At 38.9% G+C, this 27,873-nt stretch overlaps 1 protein-coding gene across 4 annotated transcripts in view; it reads left to right on the forward strand.

The window, feature by feature from the left end:
- Positions 1-27,873, forward strand: part of IL1RAP (interleukin 1 receptor accessory protein) — a 149,568-nt gene that overhangs the window by 46,347 nt on the left and 75,348 nt on the right. For all 4 annotated transcript variants that reach the window (XM_011961617.1, XM_011961620.1, XM_011961618.1 and 1 more), the window contains one exon: positions 3,834-3,898. In XM_011961617.1, coding sequence (XP_011817007.1) covers positions 3,835-3,898 — 64 coding nt within the window. In that variant the 5' untranslated portion in view covers position 3,834. The remainder of the gene's footprint in view (positions 1-3,833; positions 3,899-27,873) is intronic.

The raw sequence follows: 27,873 nt of genomic DNA on the forward strand, positions 1-27,873 counted from the left end.
CCAGGTTGAAGGCCTGAGTGGGTGTTTTCTGAGTATAGAGCTAGATATGGGATCAGGAAACTGAGGGACAAATCCAGTCGTGTGACCTGGTGAAATGCTGCTGTGCGGAAGGCAGGCAGAAGAAATGGTGATTCAGGGCAAATCCCACCCTTGGGGCAGCAAACCTAGTTTCAGCCTGTCACCGCTGGCTAGATGAGAGAATCTAGTGGTCAGATTGGGGCGATAAGGAGATGCTAATGATGACCAAGTCTAGAGAATGCAGACAATACAAAGTTTCATATGCAGAAATAGATGTTAAGGTGCTGAGTACATGTTAAGACACATCTTTAACATTGTTGTTGATTACAGAGAACTAAGTACATTTTAAATCTTCTGACTAAATGATACAGGCATTAAAGTTGATATACTGGGAAAAATGGGATTAAATATGAGAGATGTACCAACACGTAAGGGAGGGAATATGAAGATTATCATGCAGCAAATAAAATGGATAATGCAGGAAAGGCATTTCCATTGTGGGTTAGAATCATCTGAAGCAGCAGCAGGGTCTGTTAGGCCCCATCGCAATAATCTAAAGCTAAGCTCTAATTTAGACACCGAGAAACTATGTTTATTACCCATGTCCCTTTGCTTTGTGACAGTTTCTCCATCTCTGACCCAGCACCCTCTCACTCTAAGACACAAGAACCAAAAGTGTATTACTCTTTACAATACAATTCTAAGGCTGAATACTAGACAGTGCTAAATGGCCCAGCATTCTCTGAGAGGTTTCAGATCAGCCAAGCGCCTCCCAATAACATTGATACCTTCTATCTGTCAAAACCAGCCTTCTCAGTCACATCTCCTTTTCAGTCTGCTTTATTCTAATTCATCACAGGGCAGGACTGGCCCTGGACGTGTGTTTGCAGACAGGTGATCTGTAGATTAGCTTCGCCTTGGTGACCTGACTCTTTGCTGCCTTCAGCATAATCCAGTTACTCTTGGGAATATCAATTAAGGCCCTCAATCACACTAATTAGAATGTCTTCTAAATGTTGCCTTAGGAATTCAGCAGCTTATAAACAGGCAAACTGGGAAAATCTAGAGGTACGTGGGGGTTTTTAAATAGCCAACAGCGATTTGGGAGGGCGTATTGCTTTAGCATAGCTAAGAAGTGGGGCTGAAATTACGGTTCCCTGAATGCAATGAAATCTCTCGTTGCTCTTTGCTGGCAAGTTTAATGCAGAATTATTAATTACATTTATTAATGACTTGGATGAGGATATAGGTTGCATGCTGATCAAGTTTGTAGATGTCACAAAGCTAGGAAGATAGCAATTATTGTGATAACAGATTCGGGAGCCAAAATGATTTCAAGACAGAATTTAGCAGCAATCTATCCAGTACGTGCCTGGCAGTGTTCTATAAAGTACAATTTGATGGTCATATTGCTCCTTTACTCAGAAAACTTCAGTGACTCCCTATGTGCTGTTTAAGTTAAATCCCAAGCCCTTAGCCTGTTATTTAAGGCTCTGCCATATTGTGATCCTACCACTGTCTGCTTTCCAACAAAATCTTCTGTAGTTCTTTTTCTAATACCTTGTGCTTGAGCGAAGCTCAGTTCTTTTTATACTATTTTCTATATGTGTTCTATGCCTTCACTACCTTTGAGCATTATTCTCCACTAAAAGTTTCTTTTTCTCACATGTTCCTTCTGCCTCAAGTCTAAGTATCCAAACCAGTTCAAATGTCACCTCTTGTGTTTCGTCTTCTTTTATTGTCTTGGCTGGAGTGACCTCTTTCCTTTGCTAATCTTCAATAACACTTATCTGTTCCTCTCTATTTTTATCACTTTTTACTTCGTATTGCAGGGGTTTTTTTTTTTTTTTGCACATTTTAAGTTTCTGTTAGACCCTGCCTATGAGAGAATTTCTGTCTGGCAAGTCTTTTTATCTCGTGAGGGTCTCGGGATGTGTGTTCTATACATAGTTGATGATACTAAAGTGGCTTGCTTGGGGTTCATCTTTATTTTGGAAAAGTGCCTTTAGAGAAGATCCTACATTTTTCTCACCAGAGGCTTCATAGCTATATCATAGCAACTTGGAAACTCAAAGGATAAATCCTTGAGGTGATGGATATTCGATTTTCCATGATGTGCTTATTTCACCTTGCTTACCTGTATCAAAACATATCTGGTCCATATATATATATATATATGTGTGTGTGTGTGTGTATATGTGTATATATATGTATATATGTACGCATACATGTGCACAGGCACACACACACACAAAAACACACATACATATACCTACTATGTAACCACACACACAAAAAACTAAAAAATTCGGAAAAGAAGGAGAAAATGCTCAATACATGTTTTACTGAATAAATGAAAGACTGATGGAGAGAAGAAGATTTCCCCAAGGTCATAATATAAGAGTTGGAAGGAGGAGGTGCTGGGAAGAAAACATCATTTAATTGATCAGATGAAACAATAGCTTGTGATATGCCGAGCTCTCCTGTGATTTGTGTACAACCAGGCTAAAAAAGGAAGCATGAACCAGAGATTTTTGGAGAGCTGTGGTCCATAGAGGTGATGGGAGTTGGAAGCTTGCATTGTCCTTTAGGGTGGCCACACCTCTTGGATTCCTTGTGTAGTTTATACCTTTTGTTATAGTTTAATGCTCTTAAAATTGGCCCATTTTAAATGGTGTTATATGGTCATCTTATTTGTCAAATACCTCTTTGATCTGCTCAAGCTGCTGCGTACTTGTGGTTGTGAAACTTGTGGCATAGGCTATTTGTGATAATAATCTTTGTAGTTAGTCTGATGTGGATATAAATCCCATCTTTGTCACTTACTAGCAGTATGATCTAGACAAGTTACCAAGACCTCTGCGAGCATTCTTATATGGCTGTTACCTTCGACACAGAAAGCAGAGTTCTTGAGCATGGAATTTCTGCATCATCTTCAGGTTTCAGTATTTGTAACTCACAGAGGTTTTACCAGTGACCAGATATGTCTTGGGTAGTAGGAAAATAAATACTTCACAGAGCTGTCAAGTCTTCAGGTCTTTGGCATTAAATATCACACAACCAAATGTAAGGGTGTGGTTCACGCTAGTTGGCTGTTTCAGCTGCTTATCAATAGGAAGGCTAAAGATCATAGAAAGTAGACTCCTCCCCCATCATTTCTGTCTTCCAGTGAGAAGAGGGGAGCATGAACAGCAGGGAATTAGATTTATATATTTTCCTTAATATAAATTCAGAGTGTGGTAGATTGCAGACAAAGTCTGAATCCAGGATTTCTAGACTTTCTATGTGTCTACATGTCACTAAAAGGGAAAAGTGCCTGGATTGTAAAGTATTCCAACTAGAAAGGGAATGCAAAGAGGGGTAAGATGGTTGAATTTATCTGCTAGAAATGTGAGTCCTGGTCAAAAAATCCAGATGAGTATTTTTTAAGTAGGCAGTTATAGTTCAGTGAAAAAGAGAGAGTTGTGGAACCAGACAGCTGGAGTTTGATCATCGCTCTACCACTTTCTAGCAAAAGGATCATGTTTATGTTATTTAAACTTGTCTCTAGCCAAAGGATCTTGGTTATGTTATTTAAACTTGTCTATTAAATTTCTTTATCTGCCTACAATATGGGAATTGAAAAACAAACAACAAAAAGCAAAAACAAAATAAAACCTGTCTTATTGGTTGGTTCTGACAATGAAATTTGTTAATATTGTAAATTCTTAGAATAGTCCCTAGTCTATAAGCAGCATGCATGCATGCTAGTTATTATTATTATTGCACTTGAAAATAATAAGTGATTTCCTTTATCTTTGTATTTATGTTTACAGGATGACATTTCTGTGGTGTGTGGTGAGTCTCTACTTTTATGGAATCCTGCAAAGTGATGCCTCAGGTAAGTGAATGGCTTTTGACAATGTATTAAAATGCAAGTAATGCATAGGGTAATGAGTCCACTCTTACTGAGAATGAATTTAAATAAACATAACGGTATTCATATCCATTGTCTTCTACAGTAGCAAATAATCATAAAGCAGAAGAATAATAGAATTTCAGTGATGGAAAGAACCGTTGCTGTCTTTAGTCTTCATGGGATAGAGTACACAGTGGGCAGTGGGCCACTGTGTTTAAACACAGGAATTTTTCATTACCTTCACACTCAGCCAACTAGAAGATTGGTTTTTTTTGTTTTTTCCCTTACCTCAGGTCCTATTGGGGAAAAATGGAAGTGATAATAGCACTATCTGTTTTTCAAATTTGAGTCAGAGGTGGAGAAGGTATCAGTGGTAATAATTCATTGAGATGTTAAATAAAATAATGAGTTTTAGTTATATTGTTTCTATATAGGAAGAAAAAAAAAGGATCTGTCTTTAGACTCATTCTTTCCCTGAATGTTGCTTCATAAGAGGAACCAGCTAAGACCTTTGTAGAGTTTGAAAACCAAACTCAGTCATTATGGGCCTGGATCACATGAAATTAGAGATGGAAGAGACTTGCTATTTGAAATCCGTCTTTTCAGATCTCCTCTTCTTCCTAGAATTATGCCCAAATCACTCTCTACCTCTGATTATTAATATTTAAATTTCAGCCTACGTTTTGGGACTAATCAAATTCTTAGCAAGTTTTTAGTACATAAAACTGAAATTTGTCTCTTTGATTTTAGTATCTAAAACTGAAATTTGTCTCTTTCCAAATATTTACTTGGTTCAACTGCAGGACTGAAACAAAAAAATGAAAGAAACAAACAAACAAACAAAAAATCCAAAACCTACTGCAATGGTTGTCTAATTGCAATGAAGGCAACCTAGAGGTCCTCATTTTATAAAGCTTTTCATGTAAAATTCCCCTGAACACCATAAACCATACTTTCCATATCATTGCTTTAATTCCTTTTCTTTGTGAGAGGGCTTCCGAAATGTTAAGTTAGCCACCGCATAACCAGACCTCAGTGTTCTGCAATATATGCCTTCAACTGTTTTTCGTATGACATGGATTTAAGCCCTCCTACTATCCTGGTCGTCTTTTCTGGGTGCGTTTCAGTTTTTCCATGCCACATAAAACATTGTATTAGAAACCAAAAATAGCACTAAAGGAGTGGTATAAGTAGGACAGAGTACAGCTCGGTGCTGAAACTAGAGGTAACTTCTAACCTTGTTGGCCCTTTGGGGCTTCACAGAGGAAGGGCTGGAGATAACCAGGGCTGTTACTCAGCGGGGATATACTAGGAGACAGCTCCCTGGCTGTCTAGTCCAGCATCCGTCCTTCTTGGTTAGGTGTCCCATTTGATAGGTGAGTTTCTTGATGTCCTGATTTTCAAATATGTTAAATATAATTCTTGATTTTAGTTTGTTCTTATTTGATTTAGTCTGTGTTTGAATGCTATCTGCTCACAGAAGCTTCCTTGCCTATCTTAACTAAAAATCCCCACCAGTCACTCTCTGTCCCTCTATCCTGTTTTAGTTTTCTTCATAACACTCACATTCCCTGATATTATATTCACCTTCTTTCTTTTCTCTCCTCCTCGTCCCTCTTCCTCTTCCTCTCATTTCCTCCTCCTTTTCCTTCCTCTTTTTCTCCCTCAACTCCCTGTCCTTCCTCCTTTTCTACCTCCCTTCTTTCCTTTCTCCCCATCTCTTTTCCTTCCTTCTTCCCTCCCTCTGTCTTGGATTTTAAGCTGCCTGAGGGCAGGAACTTGTTCAGGAACTTTTGTTTGTTATCCAAACACTCAGAATAATCATTGACACATAGACACATAGCAGATGCTCAATACATAGGTGTCAAATGGTTGAATACATGTCCCTATACATCCCTTCCCCTGCCCCCAAACTATCCAGTTTTATAATGGAGCCTGTTTGGGTTCATGCCAGTAATTCACCATGTAGTTTTATGTCCTCCCTCACCTTGAAGGAAGAGGGAGAGGTGACTTTGTTACCACTGCTGAAGGAGGTTCCGGAAGCTAGTGAGTGCTGGTGCCTTCCCAGCAGTCCTGGCCATGTTACTTTTCTGAATGACCTTTACTGTAATCCATCCAAGGAGTCCCCAGCCCCCACCTCAAGTGCTGTTGGTAAGAGAGCTTTCTACCCAGGAACTGTGACTCATAATTCTGCTAGGGGAAGCTAACTTCTTGAATAAGATAAGTTCTCATACCAGCCACATTACGTCACCACGGGAGCAGGAAACATGTTGTAATCCCCTCAGCCCATCTGGCACATAATCATTTGCCTTCCTTATGAAGAGGTGTATTGTGTCTGACAGTGATGCCACTTCCTAGTTGGAGGGAGAGGAACAAAAAGGACATGTTGTTGACAAAAACGAAAAGAGCAACTGGCTCTGGGCTAGTGGGGGAAGAAAGAAATCGTTACGCATCTTGAGGGATCAGCCAACCTCTCTGCACATGAAAGTATTGCCTTTTACAAGGCATCTGTGGATGCTGACAGATCTGTTGGTCTTTCATGAGGCTCTGCCTGTGCTCAGGTTCCCATCTCAATGGAAACACAGGTTGATGTGAGGAACAAAGCAGAAATGTTCTGAAAACCCTAAAGCAATCTACGTGCATATCATATTAGTAAGACATTTATTTTGTTCTAAGTCCTTCCATGTGGGCCTTTTAAGAGAATCCTCAAATATAAAAAAGAAACCTTAACAGCATAAGAACTTAGCACCATGCAATGTGTTTTCACATGCAGTGAACTGACCTTCAAGTCAGATGATTCTGACTTCCAATCATGATTTTTCTGGTAGCAGTACTGTGATCTCCTTATCCCCTCAGGAATGGGGAAGCAACATTTTCATCTTAGGTGATGATAAAAGCAAATGATTTTTTAAGAAAGCTTTATTTCCCTTTAAGGAATTAAAGCTTAGATAATTATAATAGCGATTCCATAATTATAATGTGCTAGTTATATTAATAATAATAAAGCTCCCTTTGCTTAAAAAAGCCGTTTGCGTTGTACATATTCAATGTCATTCTCACACCCAAACCATGGGGTAGTCAGAGCTGTTTTAACTACCTTTGTTGAATAAGACAAGTTAGGATCAAATTACTTGGAAGTCATACAGCTGTACTTAGCATGCTTGTGACTTCAACGAGTTTCTGGATTCCTGACATCCATATTATTTTTACTAAATATGCTCCAGTTGGGGTCTATTAGAATAGAAATGACTTAGGAAAAAGATTAAGATCTAAGGGATCCCAGGTAATCATTTTGCAAACTGTTGAAGGGGACTACTCTGTTGTGGGTTTCCAAGCTTTGTAGGTAAGGCATATCCTTACACCCTTATCTTGCCCCCTCACACCACCGAAGCATTTTCTTCAGGAGGAAAATGACTGTAATCCAAAATTCAAACTCAATATTCCTTTTTTTTGCTTATTATAGTATTAAGTATTTTCACTAATGAACTCAAAGAAGTTCTGTTTGTAAGCCTTCGAGATGGAAATTTCAGCTCAATACATGTCTCTTGCTGTGCCTCACGGGCAGTGTGTCAGGAAGCTGAATTGTTAAAAGCTGCCTTTGGAGTAGAAATAAATTTTGGAACCTGTGATCCCAAGTTGAGGAGATAATAAAAATAGCACCATATAGAATATAGTGAATTTTTAAAATATTACCATATCAAAATTATTTTCTGCACAAAGCACATGAAAAAGAGAGTGCACTGCCACCCCAAAATGTAGGCACACATACAGATCTTTGAAAAATATTTTATTTCCAAGTCAACAGTTGACTGTGTGCCAGGTGCAGGGCTAGATTTCAGATATGTTATCATTAACTTCACAGGAACCGTGGTGTAAGGGTAGGAGCTAGAGACTCTTCTACATGTTTGATAGTTTGAGAAATGAAGAGCCAGGGAGGTAGCTCAAGTATTCATGACGGCATGCCTGATAGAGCTAGGCTGCCTTGACTCCAGAAACAGTGCTCTTTTTTTTTTTTTTCCATACTATATTGCCTTTCTTTAGGACTGTGCTCTGCTACTAGAAGTAAGATCCTCTGATTCCTTTTCCATTAAATTTTTACAAAATTTGTAGAGAATGGAAATCATCTATCCAATTATTGGGAGTGAATTACACAATGTAAAATACATAAATAGTAAAAAGGACTAATTGAGAGATTTAAGATTTAAGTTCTGTTTTACTCTGTGACTTGTTTGATGACAGTAAAGAGGTCATTTCATCACTTTTTATCACTGCATCCTTATTTATAAACCAAGCCAACCAACCAAGCAATTAACAAACAATAGCAGCTGATCCCAATCAATTCCAGTTTCTTGCTTTTTATGAAGGAACATTATGCATCATGGACACACACGGTATACTCCTCCTATTAGCTACTTGAATTCTTTCTAATAGTGTTAACAATGATTTCTCTTCATTCTAAAGATCATGTGTTTGACATTTTATATCATCGAATCCAGGGTTAGTTTCTTATTTTAAAAGTACTACAGTAAAGTTTGAGAGAAGGAAGAGAAAATAATTACCAAATAGAATTCCGTGAGAGCAGAGGAAGTTACCAATCCTGTCAGGAGATATTGGGGAAGACTTAATCATTTCTCCTGCCTAGGAAGAAATGTGTCTCTTATTTGGGAATGAAATAGTTCGGGGCAACTCAGAAGATGGTGTGAAGGCATTTAGAAGTCAATCTGGAAAGGTAGGTTGGGAACAAATTATGCAGGACGGGAATTACTTTAGGTAAAGAAAATGTCCACATTTAATGTATTTTGATTATAGTTAGCTAGGTTTCTTTTCCTTTATTTTTAAAATTCTGTCTTATTTTTGCAAAGACATACAATATTATTAATTCTATGTGATGGTTCTTTCAACTTGTGGTAAGAATTCAGTTTGCTGTCAGCCCCACTGGCCTCATTTTATTTGAATATCCTTGCTGTAAAAACTCTATACTCAGATATACTTGTGACATTGCTTCCTGTCCCAGTTGCCCATGGCTAGTCATCCTGAACACTCTTCATTTCTATGTAATTTAGTCCAAACATTTGGAAAATGTATGAAGAATACTGTTTCATTTTATTCTTGGTCCTAAAGGTCATTGGAATTACAGAATTTCACCCTGTTGTCGTTTAAATTATGCCTCTCAGAAGCAGATCTCTTCACTTTTTTTTAGGTGTGTTTATAATTTGGAACACACTTATGTTTTAGTTACTTATATTTCCCAAGGGTGGATTTACTGTAGCCTGATTGAAAAGAGATTTAAGCACCACATAATTGGCCTGATACTGACTTTGCAAATACACAGCTTCTTGTATCACAGTGATAATTCTAAGTTTAGAAAAATGACCTGGTTCTTCTTTGCATGGCTGTGTTAGTTAAGGGAAACCAGTATTTTTACAGGTGCTCCTGCATATCATTGTAGATAGAAATGTTTGTTTCACAGGAATTTATTCTACCCTTTTGAATTACCTTTGTTTTTGCTATCCTTTCCCTTGCTTCCCCAACCCTGAACATTCATTTCTACCATATTTTTAAGGACCAGGTTGCCACCTTAGTAGTGACTCACTGCCAAGACCAGTTTCTACCCATTTTTCTTTGACCATTTAAAAATTTTCTTTTCTGTTTAACTGATTAACTTTTTAGAAAATAAAATATATACCCACCCAGGATAACAACACAATGATTGCTCTAGTTTTAAATCCACTCAGTGCTGCCATCTCTCATTTATTTTTGAGGAAAAGTAAGAAAATGGATACATTTAACAAATAATTTGGGAACTTCAGTCACCTTCAAGTACCTACATTTAACAAATAATTTGGGAACTTCAGTCACCTTCAAGTACCTACATTTAACAAATAATTTGGGAACTTCAGTCACCTTCAAGTACCTGCTATCCAAACATATAAAAGCTGATGTACAAAATTGCCTGGCTTTGCCTTTCTGTGTTTTAGAGACAGTAGGAACAATGAAAATGCAAGACAACTAAGATGATGAGAGAAAATAAATAAAATCTTCACTTCCTCAGCAACCTAGACCATATTCTGTTGTTTTTTTACGACATTCATTTCTCCTTCTACCATAGGAACCAAAATGCTTGGGATAGCTGAACAGTACTGGGAAATAAATATCACTTTTCTACAGTGTTTGTAGGGTCTGAAATAGTAGTTTAAGGGTCTTATCCATCAGCCCTTTTTTTTTCCTTCTGAGATACTTTCATATTTATTTATTTATTTATTTTTTGAGACGGAGTTTCGCTCTTCTTGCCAGGCAGGAGTGCAGTGGTGCGATCTCGGCTCACCTCAACCTCCACCTCCTGGATTCAAGCGATTCTTCTGCCTCAGCCTCCTGAGTAGCTGGGATTACAGGCATGTGCCATGATGCCTGACTAATTTTGTATTTTTTCTGTAGAGATGGGTTTTCTCCATGTTGGTCAGGCTGGTCTCGAACTTCTGACATCAGGTGATCTGCCCTCCTCAGCCTGCCCAAGTGCTGGGATTACAGGCTACTTTTGCATTTTTTAAAGTGCTCTTTCAGGTTTATAGGAGTGTTCATTTTGATATGTACATCAAGATACTGATGTTTGCATTTCCCCCTTCACTTATATAAGAAAGTGTTACGGTCCCTTTGAGATTTGAACTTGCCAGCCAGTGCTAGCAAGGCTGACCAATTGAGTCTATTTGCCAATTATGTTTCCTCAGTGGGACCTTCTCCAGGACTTACTGTATAAGTGTAGATACTCAAGAGGAAAGAAAAAGAAAACAAGCACATCTATCATGATTTTTTGTATGTGTGATTTTTTTCCTATTAAATACTGCTTTTTATTAATTTATTATGCTGGGTTTTATTTTTTCCTAATTACTTACACTTACATAAGAAGTACAACCATGGGCCAGGCACTTTGGCTCATGTGTATAATCCCAGTACTTTAGGAGACTGAGGTGAGGAGATTGCTTGAGGCCAGGAGTTTGAGACCAGCTTGCACAAAATAATAAGACCCTGACTCCACAAACAAAAAAAATTAAGAAAAATAGTTGAGTATGGTGATGCACACCTGTAGTCCCAGCTACTCAGGAGGCTGAGGTGGGAGGGTGACTTGAGACTGGCCAGTAAAGGCTAAAATGAGCTGTGATCACACCACTGCACTGTAGCCTGGGCGACAGAACAAGACCCTGTCTCTTTCTCAAAAAAAAGTACAACTATAGTTGAAGTATAGATCTTTATTATTATTACTAGATGAGAAATTAAGCTGTATTTATCATATGTAAAATGATATTTTGAAGTATCTGTACATTGTGGAATGACTAAATCTAGCTAATTAACATATGTATTACCTAACATAGTTACCATTTTTGGAGTGAGAACGCTTTAGATTCACTCTGTTATCACTTTAGGGCAAGCTTGTCCAACCCGTGGCCCACGGGCCACACGAAGCTCAAAACAGCTTGGAATATGGCCCAACACAAATTTTGAAACTTTCTTTAAACATTGCAGACATTTTGTGATTTTCTTTTTTAGATCATCAGTTATTGTTAGTGTTAGCTTATTTTATGTGTGGCCCAAAACCATTCTTCTTCTTCCAAAGTGGCACAGGAGAGCCAAAAGATTGGACACACCTGCTTTAAGGCAAGCAGATATACAAATTATTGTTCCCAAGTGGATGCCAACCATTATTAATTATTATTTACTGTAGTTTTGTTTGCCCTTTTTTTCAAGGGGGAGAAGTCGTTCATTGTTTGCCACAGACTTATCTGATGACCAGATGCAAAAACCTACTAGCATTAAATCGATGCACCTGAGTTAATCTGCATGCCCTCTTCTTCTCTAGATCCTTTGGGACTTCAGAGTGTCCCAAAATTGCTTAATGGACTGATATTTGATTTTTAGAGAGAAAACATTAATTTTACTGTTATATTTTCAACGTTTTTTGAATTTTAAAATTTAACTGGTCATCTAGAGGAAACTGAATTTCTTATATGATAGATATTTTGACATTCATGGCTTGAGTCTGCATGTCTTTTCATCATTTTCTGGTGTCCACTCAAGGTAAAGGAAAATAAGAAAAAAGAGAAGAAGAATAGAAAAGAGGAATAATGAGGCAGAGAGGAAGATAGAGAAGACCCTTTTAAAAAAAAGAGGGATAGTAGGAAAAAGAGAGAGAGAGGCATAAAATGCAAAGAGAAAAATAGAGATAGAGAAAGTATTCCTAGACGGATTTCTTGGATTTGATGCAAACTCAGCTATATGCTTTTTCAGATTACCAAAGAAACTAAACCATTTTTAATACCACATTTAAATACTACCCCCTTTTTTTCTGAGCTTTGCATTGAATGGTTTCCTTTTTGAACAGTTAATTTTTTTCTAGGTTTTTTGTTTGTTTTACAGTCTTACTGTTTCCCTCCTTTCTAGTATATTAAAATGGTGAAAGAAAATAGAAACCTTAAATATTCCAGAAGTTTCCTTGCATCTAGTGCCCCTACAACCATGAGAGTGGTCAGCATTTCCAGGGATAATGCTTTGTTAATCAGGATACTTTTATTCTGAAAAAAAGTGTACAACAGAGATGGTGGAGACTTAACGCTTTGCATGCTCTTCAGGATAATGAAGGAAGAAGAGATGGCGGGCCAAAGTCTAAGACTCTGGACCCCCTTTTGCAAGTTTGTTAGTTCTAAGGCAGAAACAATCTGCTGCTGTTTGCAATTGACACTGAGCTGTGAAATGTTTTTGCTAGTAGCAGTGTATTTCTTGAGGCACAGTAGAAACCCAACGAATCTATATTCAGGTCTAAGAGGAGGGTGTAGCTTTACTTGGAGGTTGATTGAAATCATGGAAATTGTGAATGGAGTAATTAGGAATCGGAAGTGTTGGACGATTTTCTCCCTCCCACTGCGTGCGGTATTCTTAGTGAAATGCTAAGAGGAATTTCAGGAAGAAAGTGAGGACATATGTATACATAAAGTATAATAAAAAAAAAAAATCCACCCCCTCCAAAAAAAAAAAAAAAGAAATTGAGGACGGTGTCTTTTTTCCTGGTCGCTTTATTAAGGCAAACTTTTAGCTCTCTCACCTTTATTACTCTAAATATCCTGTTCTTAAAAAGGGTTCTTCCTCTCATTTATAATGCAGTAATAATTGATGACCACAATAATAGCCATGAAGCATTTTACAGTATGGGGTTTTTAATCGCTAAAAGAAGACCATATTAGGCTAAACATGGCTTTAAATCTCTTTTATTTTAATTCTCTGTAAAATGGCAATTACTACATAGTGGTGGGTAGGTATGTAATAGAAAGGAAGGTAGGTGAGGAAAGTAACATTCTTTGAAGCAACGATTATATTCATATTATATTCATTTCTGAAAAGCCTCATAATTCAGAAATGTGTGTTTTCTTCTATCATTATAAGTGCGGGACTCCAAATTCAAAAAATTGAATTAACTTACCTCATATCACTATAGAAGTGAGTGATAAAATTTATATTGCTGTTTGACTTTAAGATGCAGTGTCATTTAAAATATCACATGCTTTAATTGATGATATGGAACACACATATTTGAAAAGAAACGTTTAACCAGTTACCAAAACAGCATCTAATATGTGATTTTTTCATGTTGCAAATAGAATTTCAAGATGATTTGCTCCAGTCTTCCTGAAATGTATACATTACATTTTAATTGTGTATACTTAGATAATACACATCTTTCCAAGTTTATAAAAATTTTCTCAAAGGAAAGCAGTTCTCTAAGACAGGGATAAGATTGCAGATGGATGAAGGAAAGGTGGCTTGGTACAGATGCAGTTGGTTTCAGTGCAGTGGGAAGCTGTTAACTTTAGTATTCTGCAAGGTTGCTTTGGCATTATTCATATGGCTTCCCCTGTGGCTAACTCAGAGATACTAACTCTAACTCCCTAGCTTTTGCTCCTTTTCCAATGACTCACTGCAGGCTCTATTCCTCCCCTTAGGTGTTAAGGGACTCAGTCAAGGATGTTTACATGTGGCTCAGAGATTTTTTTTTGGGTACCCAACAGTGTAGAGTTCTAGAAAATTCTTTTCAGTTTACAAATGCCAGTTCTTTTCTGCTAGTCTTTGGCAGTGATTGGATGTGAACTGTGAAATTTGATTGTGGTTTCACTCCAAGTTCTATTTTATTTCTGGTGGAGCTGGAATGTTTTATCTTTCTCGGAAACGATCACTTTTTTGTGTGTATGGCAACAAAACAGCTAGAATAACTGTCACTTGGGCTCAGCAACTACACAAAAATATGGGCTGGGGGCATTTTAACCAATCCATATTCATACACAGGTAAGCTATTTCGTTTACTGCAAACTCTCCAGAATTGAAATCCCAGCAGATTTAATACACAAATCCTCTTCAGCCCTAGGGAAATGAGTTTTTGTTTTTTTTTTTTTAACAGGCTGATTATTCATTTCAAAACATGGAATATTTTTGTCATAAAAGGATGATAAGTATTGCCCTCCTATTTTAAATATGTACCTTTGTGATTTAATAGAAACAGGTCAAAGATCTGTGTGACCTCCACATTTAGGGAGGTTGGTCCTTCATGATTAGATGTGAAACCCAGTTCAGCTTGTGTCTCCTGGACGCCTGTTATGTGCAGCCCCTTGTACACAGGGTAGGTAAAGTGAAGACATTGTACATGTATTCATTCATTCGTCTATAGTGTGTGAATATGTGCTAGACACTGTGCTTGCCTGTACTGGTAACCAAAACAAAAATTATCTTTGCCCTCATGGAATTCACAGTCTCGGGGATGGCTTCAAGTATTTTCTTACTTGAAGAACAAAAGTAAGTAAACACATTTTTATAAGCAGTTCTCTCTAGTTATAAACAAGGCATTATATTGTCGGAAAGTAATGGGATATTCCTTTCCTTACCCCACAGTGAAGGAAGATCTATTAAAGAATATGCTATTTAATTGAGAACTGAGGAATGAGAAAGAACCACCTTCCAAGGCAGTGGCATGAGATGTAGGCCCTGGGTTGCAGGAGCTTTGAGAACTACGGGGAAAGGAACATGGGGTGAAGAGGAAGAGGTAGGCAGGGTGCAGCACATACTAAGGGTGTTGGTACATGAACTGCAATAAAAAGCCATTGAAAGGATTTGGGCAGGGCCTTTACATTATCCAGCTAAGGTATGAAATGGTCATGCGAGCTGCTATGTGGGAATAAGATTGGAAAAGATTTCTGTTTTTCCCAGTATGGCGGACAAGGTCCTCTCTACACCCCTTTTGCTGTAAAGCAGCTAGAAATGCTGCATTTAAAAATAAATGTCATTTAAAATGAATTGCTGAGTTGGTAAGAAATCCTTAGAGGCCAAAATTGAAGTGAAAACAGGAATCCAGAAAAGAAAAGAAGCCAGCTCTGCAGCTGGCGGCTGCCCAGGGTAACATCCAGAGTCAGAGGAAGAAGATATATTTAAATGCTAGGACATTTGGATAATTTTTAGAAAAAAATAGTTAAGTTCCTACCTTGTACTTCACCTCAAAACAAATTGCAGTTGAATTAAATATTTAAATTTTTTAAAATTATACTTTAAGTTCTAGGGTATATGTGCACAACGTGCAGGTTTGTTACATATGTATACATGTGCCATGTTGATGTGCTGCACCTATTAACTCGTCATTTACATTAGGCATATCTCCTAATGCTATCCCGCTACCCCCTCCCCACAATAGGACCCGGTGTGTGATGTTCCCCTTCCTGTAAAAAATAAATTAAACCCTAGAAAAAAATATATGCAAACATTTATTATAATGTTGGGATGGAGACATTTGTAGATATGTCGTCAAAGGTAGGCGTCAGCAAAGAAAGTTTGACATAATTGACTACATAAAGATTTTAAAAATTAGTATAGCACAAAATATTGTAAGTTAAAGAACAAATGAAAAATTGGGAAAACATAAGTATATGGCAAAGGGTTCATGTCATCAGAATACAAGGAGCTATTATATATATGTACACACACACACACACACATTTTAATGGAAAATTAGCAAAGATTTGAAATTAGCAGTTCAGGCAGTCAAAAACAGATTAACACAAATTGATCAGTCTAAAAAGGAGCTCAAGTTCATGAGTGAGAATATAGATTCAAATTAAACCAACATGAGATGCCATTTTTTTTTTCACTCATCAGTCTGGCAGAGATTAAAGAACAATCCAGCCTAACATTGGTCAGGATACGGTGATCTAATGACCAGGTATGTTGGTCTCTCACACACAGTGGCTGAGAGCTCACCTGGAATAGGCTTTGTGGAAGGGACCTTGGCTGTTTGTTTCAAAGATACCACCAAAATACCTCCTTTTAATCTTGTAATGAACCATACACCCTATATTCTAAGAAAATAATCAGAGAAATGCATCAAGACATACTCAAAAACTATATTTTTCATAGGATGATTAAAATAAGTAACTTTGGAAACAATATAAATATTCATGATAAAGGAGTGTAAATCAATATATATGTATCAATACAATGGAATATGATAGACTCATTTATGATAGCCGTTTCTGTTTAAAAACACGTATCATATAGCAGAACTAGTGTGAAACCTTTACCAACTGTGGCAGTTGTTTGCTGGAGCTAGGTGGTATGGGCTTGTAAGAACCAATTATTAAATTTTTAGGAAACTTTTGAGCCATTTGTCAAATTAGTCATTTGAAATTGGCTTTGGTAAGAGTGTTTACCCCATGGAAATTGGTAAACTGATGCTAGAAATTAGCTTCCTCATCATCACTCCCTGGCTGTTTACCAGCACGCCAATCTGGTCATGCATGTGTAAGCAGATGGAAAATCTTTTTGGCATGCCTTGTTTTTTTTTTTGTTTCGTTTTGTTTGTTTGTTTGTTTGTTGACAGGCTCTTGCACTGTCACCTAAGCTAGAGTGCTCACTGCAGCCTCAAATTCCTGTGCTCAAGAGATTCTCTTGCCTCAGCCTTCCAAGTAGCAGTAACTACAGGGGCATATCACCAGGCTCAGCTAATTTTTAAATTTTTTTTTTTTTTGGTGCAGATGGGATCTCGCTATGTTGCCCTGGTTGGTCTTGAACTCCTGGCCTCAGGAGATCCTCCTGAGTGATCCTCTTGCTTTGGTCTACCAAAGTACTGGGATTACAGGTGTGAGCCACCATGTCCAGCCTCCACTCAACTTTTAACGGTGATTATCGTTGAAAAGTGGAATTACGTTTGGGTTTATTTCTGCCCCCTTTAAAATAACTTTATTTTCTGTTACTACATTAATTCATTTAGGATTATGGCCTCCAACTGCATCAGTGTTGCTGCAAAGGGAGCTAAACATTGGGCACACATGGGCATAAACATGGGAAGAGTAGACGCTGCAGAGAACTACCAGAGAGAGGTGGGAGGAAGACACAGGTTGAAAAACTACCTATCGGGTGTCTATACCCCAAACTTCAGCATTATGCAAAATTCCTGTGTTACTAACCTGTGTATGTACCCCTGTATCTAAAATGGAAGTTGAAATGAAAAATAATTCAAAAATAAAATTACTTATTGTCTGATTGTATTTCAGTCTCATTAAATTTATGATTGGAAGTAAAGGGTAACTTAATTTTTAGAAGTAAGAAAGTATATAGATCTGAACTGTTGTATTCCTCGGGATGGCAAGCAAGAGGCAATTGTGACAGGTATGATAGTTTAAGCCTTGGCTCTTTGTTTCTATCTGTAAATTGGGATGTTAATAACTTCTCTAGCACAGAGATAATTTTAATATTAATGAAATGACCTCGGTAGACTACTAAATGAGAAGCTTTGTGAGGGAAAATAGATACTACCATAGATTTTCCTGCATTATAACCATGGCTCGTGTTTGTGTATTTGTTAGTATGTCATGTCAAGAAATTAAGCATTAGCTACCCAAATACTTGGAATTTGAAATTAGTGACTCCCCACTTTCCTCCATCAGTCTACTAATATTGGATACTATATTAGTCTGTTCCCAAGCTGCCAATAAAGACATACCAGAGACTGGGTAATTTATAAAGAAAAAGAGGTTTAATGGACTTATAGTTCCACGTGGCTGAGGAGGCCTCAAAATCATGGAGGAAGGTAGAAGAGGAGGAGTACAGGCATGTCCTACATGGCAGCAGGCCAGAGAGGGTGTGCAGGGGAAAGTGCCCTTTATAAAACCATCAGATCTCGTGAGACTTACTCAGTATCACGACAACAGCACGGGAAAAACCCACTCCTGTGATTCAGTTGACTCCCACTAGGTCCCTCCCATGATAGGAGGGGAATATGGGAGCTACAATTCAAGATGATATTTGGGTGGGGACACAGCCAAACCATATTAGATGCTTAGGCCAAAATCTGTCTATACACCCTGATTCTTACCAACTTTATCTACTCATTAAACATTTCTCTTTATAGGCAGCTTTCTGTTTTGTTTGTTTTTGGTTTTGTTTTTAAGAGCTCAGCACTACAGAGTATACTAAGCTAGTTGTCAACATTTCAGTATCTGTAGGCATGGTTATGCATGTGTTAAACAAATGAGTACTTCTTCCTTCAACCATCAGTGTTTCTTCATTTCTCTATGCAATAAACATATGTTGTATTGGGCTTACACTGTGTGTCAGATACAGTTCACATTGCCATTACATTCAGTAACCATTACAGGGATGAATGATATCGTACAGTATTTACAGTATTAAAATGCTTATATTATTTGATCTTAGAATAGCATTGTAAAATGTATTATTATTCTCACTTCACAAATTATAGAGGCCTGGAGAGACTAGGTGGTTTAGATGTACTTTTGTATATAGTAAGCAGAAGAACCAGGACTCAAGGTTTTGTCCTCTTTTTCCAAGTCCATTATTCTTTTTCCTGGCAGATCCAAGGGATCCCTACCTTTTTATGACCAAGGACATTTTTATATTTTATTTTATTTTTGCTTGCAATACAAGGAATCTTGTATTGCAAGCAATAAAACCAGACACATTAGTCATGCAGCCATCACGACAATGTAATTTTAGAACATTTCATCACCCCAAAAGGAAGCCCTGAGGATTAGCAGCCAATCCACAACCCGTTCTCCCCACCCCAGGCCCTAGGCAACCAGCAGTCTACTTCCTGTCTCTATAGGTTTGTCTATTCTGGATATTTCATATAAGTGGATGATATGACATGTGGCATTTTGTGGTTGATTTAGTTTTCACTTAATGCAATGTTTTCAAGGTATAGCTATGATAATAGCATGTATCACTACATCATTTTTTAGTGATGAATAATATTCATCATTGAATCATAACTGATGAATATTATTCATCCCTGATGCACCTGTGTGTGGTTTCCAAATTTTGACTCTCATGAATAATGCTGCTATGGACATATGTGTACAAGTTTTTGTGTGTATGTATGTTTCCATTTTTCTGGGGTATATAGCTGTAAGTTGAATTACTGGGTCATGGTAACTCTACGCGTAACATTTTGAACAACTGCCAATTATGTTCCAAAGTAACTGTGCCATTGTAAATGTCTTTTTGAAGTATTTTGAAGTATATACCTATTTGAGGTATTTACACTCTCATATTCAACTGAGAACATCTCCTATGAATATCTCATGTTCAGCGGATTTCAGCTCTTGTGGCTCTCATTTTCAACTCTCATGCTCAACTGATTTCAACTCCAGTGAATATCTCTCTAGAAGTGGGACTGCTGGATGAAATGCTACTCTCATTTTTAATTATTTGGCAAAACTTCCATAGTGTTTTTCCAGAATGGATAAAGAGAACGCATTATATCATACAATGAATATCAGTCAGCCCTAAGAAAGGAGGAAATCCTGCCATATGCATGGACCTGGAGGATATTATGCTCAGTTAAATAAGCCAGGCACAGAAGGACAAACACTACACGATGCTGTTCATATGAGGAGTCTAAAATAGTCAAACTTATAGAAGCAGGGAGTAGGATGGTGGTTACCAGAGGCTGAGAAGGGGGAAAAATGGAGACGTATTAATCAAAGGGTGCAAAGTATCAGTTATGCAAGGTAAGTCCTAGAAATCTACTGTACAGCTTAGTGCCTATGGTTAACGATTCTGTATTGTATACTTAAAAATTTGCTAAGAAATTAAATCTCATATCGAGTATTCTTATCACTAAAATAATAAATAAATGAATACATAAACAGGGCAGGAGGAAACTTTTAGAGGTTATGTGTATGTTTATGGCATAGATTGTGATGATGGTTTCTTGGCCGTGTATGTATCTCCAAACTCATCACTTTGTGCACATCAAATATATACAGCTTCTTGTATGTCAATCATACCTCAATAACGTGGTTTTTAAAAAAGAAGCAGCAGAAGAGGTCATTGTGAATTCAGAGGTCTTCGGAGGACTCAGCCCTTTCATCTCTGATTCAGTAAAGGGGCATCCGAGTGTTTCCTTTTTTTGTTAGTGTAACAAATACAAATCTCAGTGCTATGGGAGCTCAGAAAATGTTCTGGATCAGAACATGCCCTGGGTAATTCACAATGTATAATGCAGAGAAGAAAAACCTGGACTCAAGTCAAATCCTGGCTTCCGTATGACTCTCAGTGTCCTTATCTGTAAAATGAAGCTGATAATATCAGCCCCGTGTGCCCCACAGAGCTGTTTTGGAGATCCAGTGAGAGAATGAATCTGAAGTTTTCTGTAACCAGTAAAAGCAAACAAGGAAGCAGAAGCTCAGTCAAATGAACCCAGAAACCGCACACTTGGCAGGTACGTAAGCATCAGTTGGTGCTCTGTATTATGAAATTAGGATTGAGACTTTTTACATTCGAAGCTGGGTGCTTGCCTACAAGAATCTGTATTTCCAAATGTGAGCAAACCCTTGCCCAGCAGAGTTTTCACAAAATCCAGATGTTTAGTTATATGTCCATTGTTTAAGAATTCAAAAGCAGATAGCATATTTTTCAAAACCAGTTGCTTGACAACGAGTTTATGGTCCTATGATTCTCTGCCACCTTCCCTGGTTTCGATGACTCCAAATCAGTTGAAACTTGTATTTTTTTCTATTGTATTTTTCAACATATTTGCCAAAGAATATGGGAAAAGAAACTTTATTCGTTCAACAGCCATTGTTTGAGGTATTTCCAAGAGCCAGGTATTTGATTGGCATTAGGATATGATAAAGAACAAATAGTCCCTCTTCCTTTCTTCACGCTCCTTTGTGTCTCATGTGTTCTGTATCTGTTTCAGGGTCTGTGCTCTTCACCGTGACTCATGAATGGCACCAATACTGTGTTTTAAAAATGAAAAACAAAGTGGAGGTCAAAGTTCTAAAAAAAAAAAAAAATGAGGAATAACATAAAGAGGATAAAAGATGTTGAGGCTGCAGTTCAGTTCTGTTGCTAATTTACTGGGTGATTTGGGCAAGCTACTTAAAACCTCTCAGAATCTGTTTCCACGTCTGTTAATTTGCTTAGTTCTTGACTCTAACAAGCTAGCATTCCATAGTTTGAGATTCAAGAGCCTCTGAACCAAGTCGCTTTTCTATTTCTTTACATTTTTAATCAGTCTATCTTTGCTCATTTTCCATGTGGCTCTTATCTGCCCCTCTCCATCTTAAGTATCATCCTAGTCCAAGGCACATCATCTCATTCTTGAACTTTTCTTTTCTTTTTTTTTTCATTTGAGACAGAGTTTCGCTCTTTTGGCCCAGGCTGAAGTGCGGTGGCGCGATCTTGCCTCACTGCAACCTCCGCCTTCCTGATTCAAGCAATTCTCCTGACTCAGCCTCCTGAGTAGCTGGGATTACACGTGCATGCCACCACCCAGGCTAATTTTGTATTTTTAGTAAAGATGGGGTTTCACCATGTTGGTCAGGCTGGTCTCAAACTCCTGACCTCAGGTGATCCACCTGCCTCGGCCTCTCAAAATGCTGGATTTACAGGCTGAGCCACCCGGCCCAGCACATTCTTAAATTTTTCTGCAGTTGCTTCATAATTAGCTGTTTCTCCTTTACTTTTACTCTCTACAGTCCATTCTTCACACAGCAACCAGTGTTACCTATTTCAAATGGTAAATTAAATGAGGTGTCTCCTCTGTGGAAAACCCTGGAATATGTCCCATTATTCTTAGAATTAAATTTAAGTTCCTTACAGCAGCCTATATGCTCTTATATGTTCAAGTTCCTACCGATTGCTTCACTTCTTCTTATTCCACTGTCTTTCTTGCCCCTGGTAATGAAGTTTTCTGAGATTCTTCAGGAACTTCACATGGACTGTTCCCTTTCTCACCTAAGTTCTTCCGTCACACACTCTCCTCTCAACTTTGCCCCTCACATCTTCATTCTGTTGCACTCAGCTCAAAAATTGATTTCTCAGGGAACATCCCATCTCCCACCCTAATCGCTGACCTCTCAGGCTAAGTAAGATCCCTGTTAATATATCCACTTTATACCCTGTACGTCTTTTTCATGGTAATCACTCCAATAGCAATTGTTGTTAATGGTGTAATTATTTGTTTAACTACTTAATTAATTAATGTCTGTGACCTTCTCTAGAATGAAAGTTCCATGAGAACAGGCAGATTTATTTACCTGTGTATCTTTAATGTGTAGCAAAGCCTTTGCACTTACTAGGTGCTCAGTCAATACTCAGCGAATGAATGAAAGGATATAATAAATAAGTAACACTTAATTCTTTAAATCAGCTATGAGATTATTTTGTATGAGATAACAAGGTATTTATGTCGGAGAGTTCTGAAGAAGCATAGATTTTTCTCTCTATGTAGTTACTGATCTGTTTTTACTGTGGGTGCAAACAATACTCATGCCACCCCATTAGAAACAAATACCCACCAAACTCTGTGTGCTGGGCACTGTGCTGGAGGAGCAGGAGTAAAGCTCTCTCTTTGAGCTCACAGTCTAGCAGCGAATTAGCCTCAGATAACAGTTATGCAAGGTACAAAGTGGTTAGTATCATAAGAGAGGTTCAGAGAAACAGCTATGGGGGTTTCAAAGTGAGACAAATGGTTTCAAACTGAGAGCAGCAGTCTGTATCCAGAGGTGTCATGTCCAATTTCGGCATTGAAAAATTTGTGTGATTTGACTACGTGGAGATGGGTGAGAAATGGCAATGAACAATGGGGCTATGACTAAATGGTTGCCTCTGCCCAGTTGTTACAAGTAAGGCCAAGTCTTTAAACAAGAGGCAGGAACTGAACCTTTTAAAATTTATCTTTCTTTTTATGCACTCTTATTTGCATATAGTCAAATTGAATTTTTTGGTGTAAGAAGTCTATGAATTTTAACAAATACATACAAGCATGTAACAACCATCACAATTGAGCTACAGAAAGTCCCATTATCCCCCCAAATTTCTCTCATGCTGCCACTGTGCAGTCCCCCCACCTCCAGTCACTAGCAACCACTGACCGTTTTCTGCTCCTATAATTCTGCCTTTTCCAGAATATCAGATAGATAGAATTGTACTGGTCTGGCTTCTTTCACTTGGCATAACCCATTTGAGGTACATCCATATTATTGTACGTGTGAGAAGTCTATTCCTTGTTACTGAGTAACATTCCATTGTATGGATATACCACAGTTGTTTATTCATTCATTAGTTGTAGGATATTTGATTGCTTCAAGTTTTTTGCCCTTTATGATCAAGGCTGCTATAAACATCTATACACACGCTCTGTCTCAACACAAGTTTTTGTTACCTAGGACTGATACTGCTAGGTCGTATGGTAAGTATCTCTTTAACCTAATAAGAGGCTGCCAAACTGTTTTCCAAAGTAGCTGTACTCAATTCTGTATTCCTGTCCTCAGTGAATGAGAGTCCAGCTGCTGCACATTTCACAGACACTCGCTATTTTCTTTTCTTTTTTTGAAATGGAGTCTTGCTCTGTGGCCCAGGCTGGAGTGCAGTGGCGTGATCTCAACTCACTGCAACCTCTGCCTCCTGGGTTCACGCCATTCTCCTGCCTCAGCCTCCCGAGTAGCTGGGATCACAGGCGCCCGCCACCACGCCTGGCTAATTTTTTGTATTTTTAATAGAGACGGGGTTTCACCGTGTTAGCCAGGATGGTCTCGATCCTCTGACCTCGTGATCCACCCGCCTCGACCTCCCAAAGTGCTGGGATTACAGGCGTGAGCCACCGCGCCCAGACTTTCCATTTCTTAACATGCTAACCATTCTAATAGTTTTGCAGTAGTATCTTGTGTGATTTTTAGTTTTATGTTTATATAATGACTAATGATTTGGGCCATTTTTGTCATACGTGTATCTCCTTTGGTGAAGTCTCTGTTAAAATATTTTGTCCCTTTTTAATTAAGTTGCAGATATTTTTCTTTGACTTTTGAGAGTTATCAAGGAGCCTTTGAGTAGCTGGAAAGAGAATCCAGTATCCAAATATTTATAACCCATGAAACAATGTCCTGAGTGTCATAGGGATGTATAGATAATGTGCTGTACTACAGAGGGTTGTCACTCATTGAGGTTTCTGGTCATTCAAATACTTTGAAGCCCTGAAGACAGTAACAATAAAGACTGTGGATGATTCCATCCTACAAACCATAACAAACTGGCTTCCCTCTCTACAGCCACATGTATTATCTTTGATGGCGATGGTCATTAGGGGATGAAGAGGGAGCCGTGTCAGGCAATGCAGTCTTTCTCAACTTGATAAGTCACAGTACCCCACTCTAACAATTGTAAAGCAGAAGAACCACATCAGAAGCCATTAGTCTCACTGCGTCTCCCCACCCCCTCAGCCAGTTTGCTGTAATTGTCTCATTTGACTTCATTCGATAACAAATGGGTAAAGAAATTTCATTCTTGACACATGTGGAGTTGCCCATGTGTGTGACCCATCAGACGGCTTCAGGGCACAAGTATAACGCCCCGCCTATCTTTTATTTCTGCTCATACTTATCAGTAACATATGTCACTGTAGGCTGGGCATGGTGGCTCACGCCTGTAATCCTAACACTTTGGGATGCCGAGGCAGGTGGATTGCCTGAGCTCAGGAGTTTGAGACCAGGGCAACAGGGTGAAACCCCATCTCTACTAAAATACAAAAAATTAGCAGGACATGGTAGTGTGTGCCGGTAATCCCAGCTACTTGGGAGGGTGAGGTAGGAGAATTGCTTGAACCCGGGAGGCTGAGGTTGCCATGGGCCGCGATTGCACCACTACACTGTAACCTGGGTGACAGAGGGAGACTCCATCTCAGAAAAAAAAAGTGTCACTTTATTCATTAAGTACCATTAGTGACTCTCAGTTGCTACAAGGATAAAGTTTGTTCTTACCCTGATTGACCCTAGTTTCATTGACCCTTTACCATCCTCATGCTTTGCAAAATCATCCCACACCCTGTGATCCAACCCCAGCTGACTGATGTACTAACTCATCATGGCTCGCCTCAGCCTGGACTCTTCTCCTTGGATCTGTCAGTGCACATTCTATGCATTTTTTCCAGACTTAAATCAGATGCCATCTCTTCTGTGAGGGTGCTGATGAGCACCACCCATCTTGAAGTCCGAATTAAAAGTGCCTTCTGGACCGGGCGCGGTGGCTCACGCCTGTAATCCCAGCACTTTGGGAGGCTGAGGTGGGTGGATCACGAGGTCAGGAGATTGAGATCATCCTGGCTAACACGGTGAAACCCCGTCTCTACTAACAATACAAAAAATTAGCTGGGCGCGGTGGTGGGCACCTGTAGTCCCAGCTACTCGGGAGGCTGAGGCAGGAGAATGGCGTGAATCCGGGAGGCGGAGGTTGCAGTGAGCCGAGATGGCGCCACTGCACTCCAGCCTGGGTGACAGAGCGAGACTCTGCCTCAAAAAATAAAAATTAAAAAAAGTGCCTTCTGCCCTCCTATGACAGGTTGCATCTTGATTTTTTCCTTTTAGCATTTGCTTCATTTTGCTTGGTGTTGTGGTTGTTTGCCTGACGCTCCACCCAATCTTGACAGTGAGATCTCTGAGAGCACAGTGTATATCTTCCTTGTACCTTTATCCCTCACTGGAGCCTAACATAAACTGTTGCATGTGGTAAGTTTTCACTGAGGGTTTATTGATTGAAGGACATGCCGTAACCCACAGTTCACCTTGCTTTGTGACCCAGACAGAAGAGGTGTCTCCGTGGCTGATAGTTGTAACTGGAGGTGGCAGAGGGCTCTGATGTGTTCTAAGCAAAGGCAGCCCTGTTTCCCGACTGGCCGTGATTATGCCCTCCTGGCTAGAATAGGAAAAGGGTGATTTGATTTTGAGTAATAAGCAACCTGACTCTAATTGTCTACCTTAAATGTCTTCCATTGTTCTGCTTAAGGTGATTTGCTACCAGCATGAAATGTTCTCCTTCCCAGACAGTTGATGGAGGAGCTGAGTCATGCCTGACTATACTTAATAAGACAGAGGCAGCTAATGCCCCGGGGAGCTGCCTTCGAGGACAGCCTGACATTTCCGACTCCTCTGCTTTTTAAAAGTGGGTGTTGTGAGGGAAAGTTAAGCATGAAGGTAGCTTCGGAGTCCCCACTGGAAACGGGACTATATGATGACACTCCCTAATTTAGACAGATGTGATCTGCCCCGCTGCCTTCTGGCTGCGATATGTGCCTTCCGATGCTGGGAGGTGCTAATCAAGGATGTCATGTTCTTCGTGAAAGAGTCTCACTTGCTTACTCACTTTGTTCCACTTTCTATTAATGAGTGCCCACCCACTTCCGTTCTTTTCTCTGAAAAACTGGCTTGATTTATGTTTTTCAGAGTCAGGCTAGAAAATACTCTTGATGTTAACGCTCATTATAAACCCATCATATTATAGAGATGGACAGGGTTACGGATCATCTGGTTTTATCTTCTTATACTTGATAAAACTGAATCCCAAAGAAGGAAAGTTACTTGGTCAAAGTCAGCATTCAATTTTAGACTCTAGAGAGTGATAGATCTGCGTTAGAATCCCTGTCTCCTACTTACTGGCTGTGTAATTGTGTGGGTATCTTTTAACTTATCTATGCTTCATGCTCCTCGTTTGTTAAATGAGGGCAATAACAAGGCTATCTGAAAGAGTCATTATGAAGAGTGAAAATGATAATAAATGTAAAGCACTTAATACCTGGTGTATAGAAAACATTCACTATTAAGTGAATGGTAGTGGTGGTTCCTGTGGTGGTGGCAGTTACAATGGTGGTCACACTGGCAGAATTAGGACAAGAAATCAGGTCTTCTGACCCTATGTCTTTGCTCTCCATAGGGTATACTACAAGAAGTATCTCAGGAGCTATATTTAGCTGTGAGGAAGTTTAAAGTGATCTGTCTGAAGATGAATTCCTATATTCAAAGAAAGGATCAGTAGCGAGTTTGCTATAGCACAGAAGAAAAAGAAAACGTGGTTTGAGATGTTTGTCAACATGAAGAATCAAATTGGGTGGAGCGTTTGAGGGAAGAAATTGTATATAAAATCTCCAAAATAAAAACCAAGGGGCTGAGTAAGACCTGAGAACCTGAGGTCAGTGGATAGAGGACTGACTCTAGAATCAGGAAAACTGCTACCCGATAGCTCTGTGAGCTTCCACACTCACTCTCTGAACCTGTCTTTCGAACCCCTGAATGGGGCAATAGCCTCTACATCTGGGATCAAAGGACATAATGTGTCTAAAACTTCCATCTAAACTGTACGTTACTATGGATTATGTCAACAATGTTGGATTTGTAGTCTTTGGTGGGATGTGGTGGAAGAAAGAAGGCAATGATTTCTAAGTGATGTATTTGAAACATTTTCCTACCTCAAAACATACGGAAATAAAAAGATCTCTTTCTTCCTTTCCTCCCTTCCTCCCTTCCTCCCCTCCTCCCCTCCCTCCCTCCCTCTCTCCCTTTCTTTCTTTCCTTCCTTCCTTCTACCTTTCCTTCTTTCTTTCCTTCCTTCCTTCCTTCCTTTCTTTTCTTTCCTTCCTTTCT

The sequence above is a fragment of the Colobus angolensis genome, unplaced genomic scaffold, assembly GCF_000951035.1.
Source record: "Colobus angolensis palliatus isolate OR3802 unplaced genomic scaffold, Cang.pa_1.0 Scaffold56, whole genome shotgun sequence".
NCBI lineage: Eukaryota > Metazoa > Chordata > Mammalia > Primates > Cercopithecidae > Colobus > Colobus angolensis.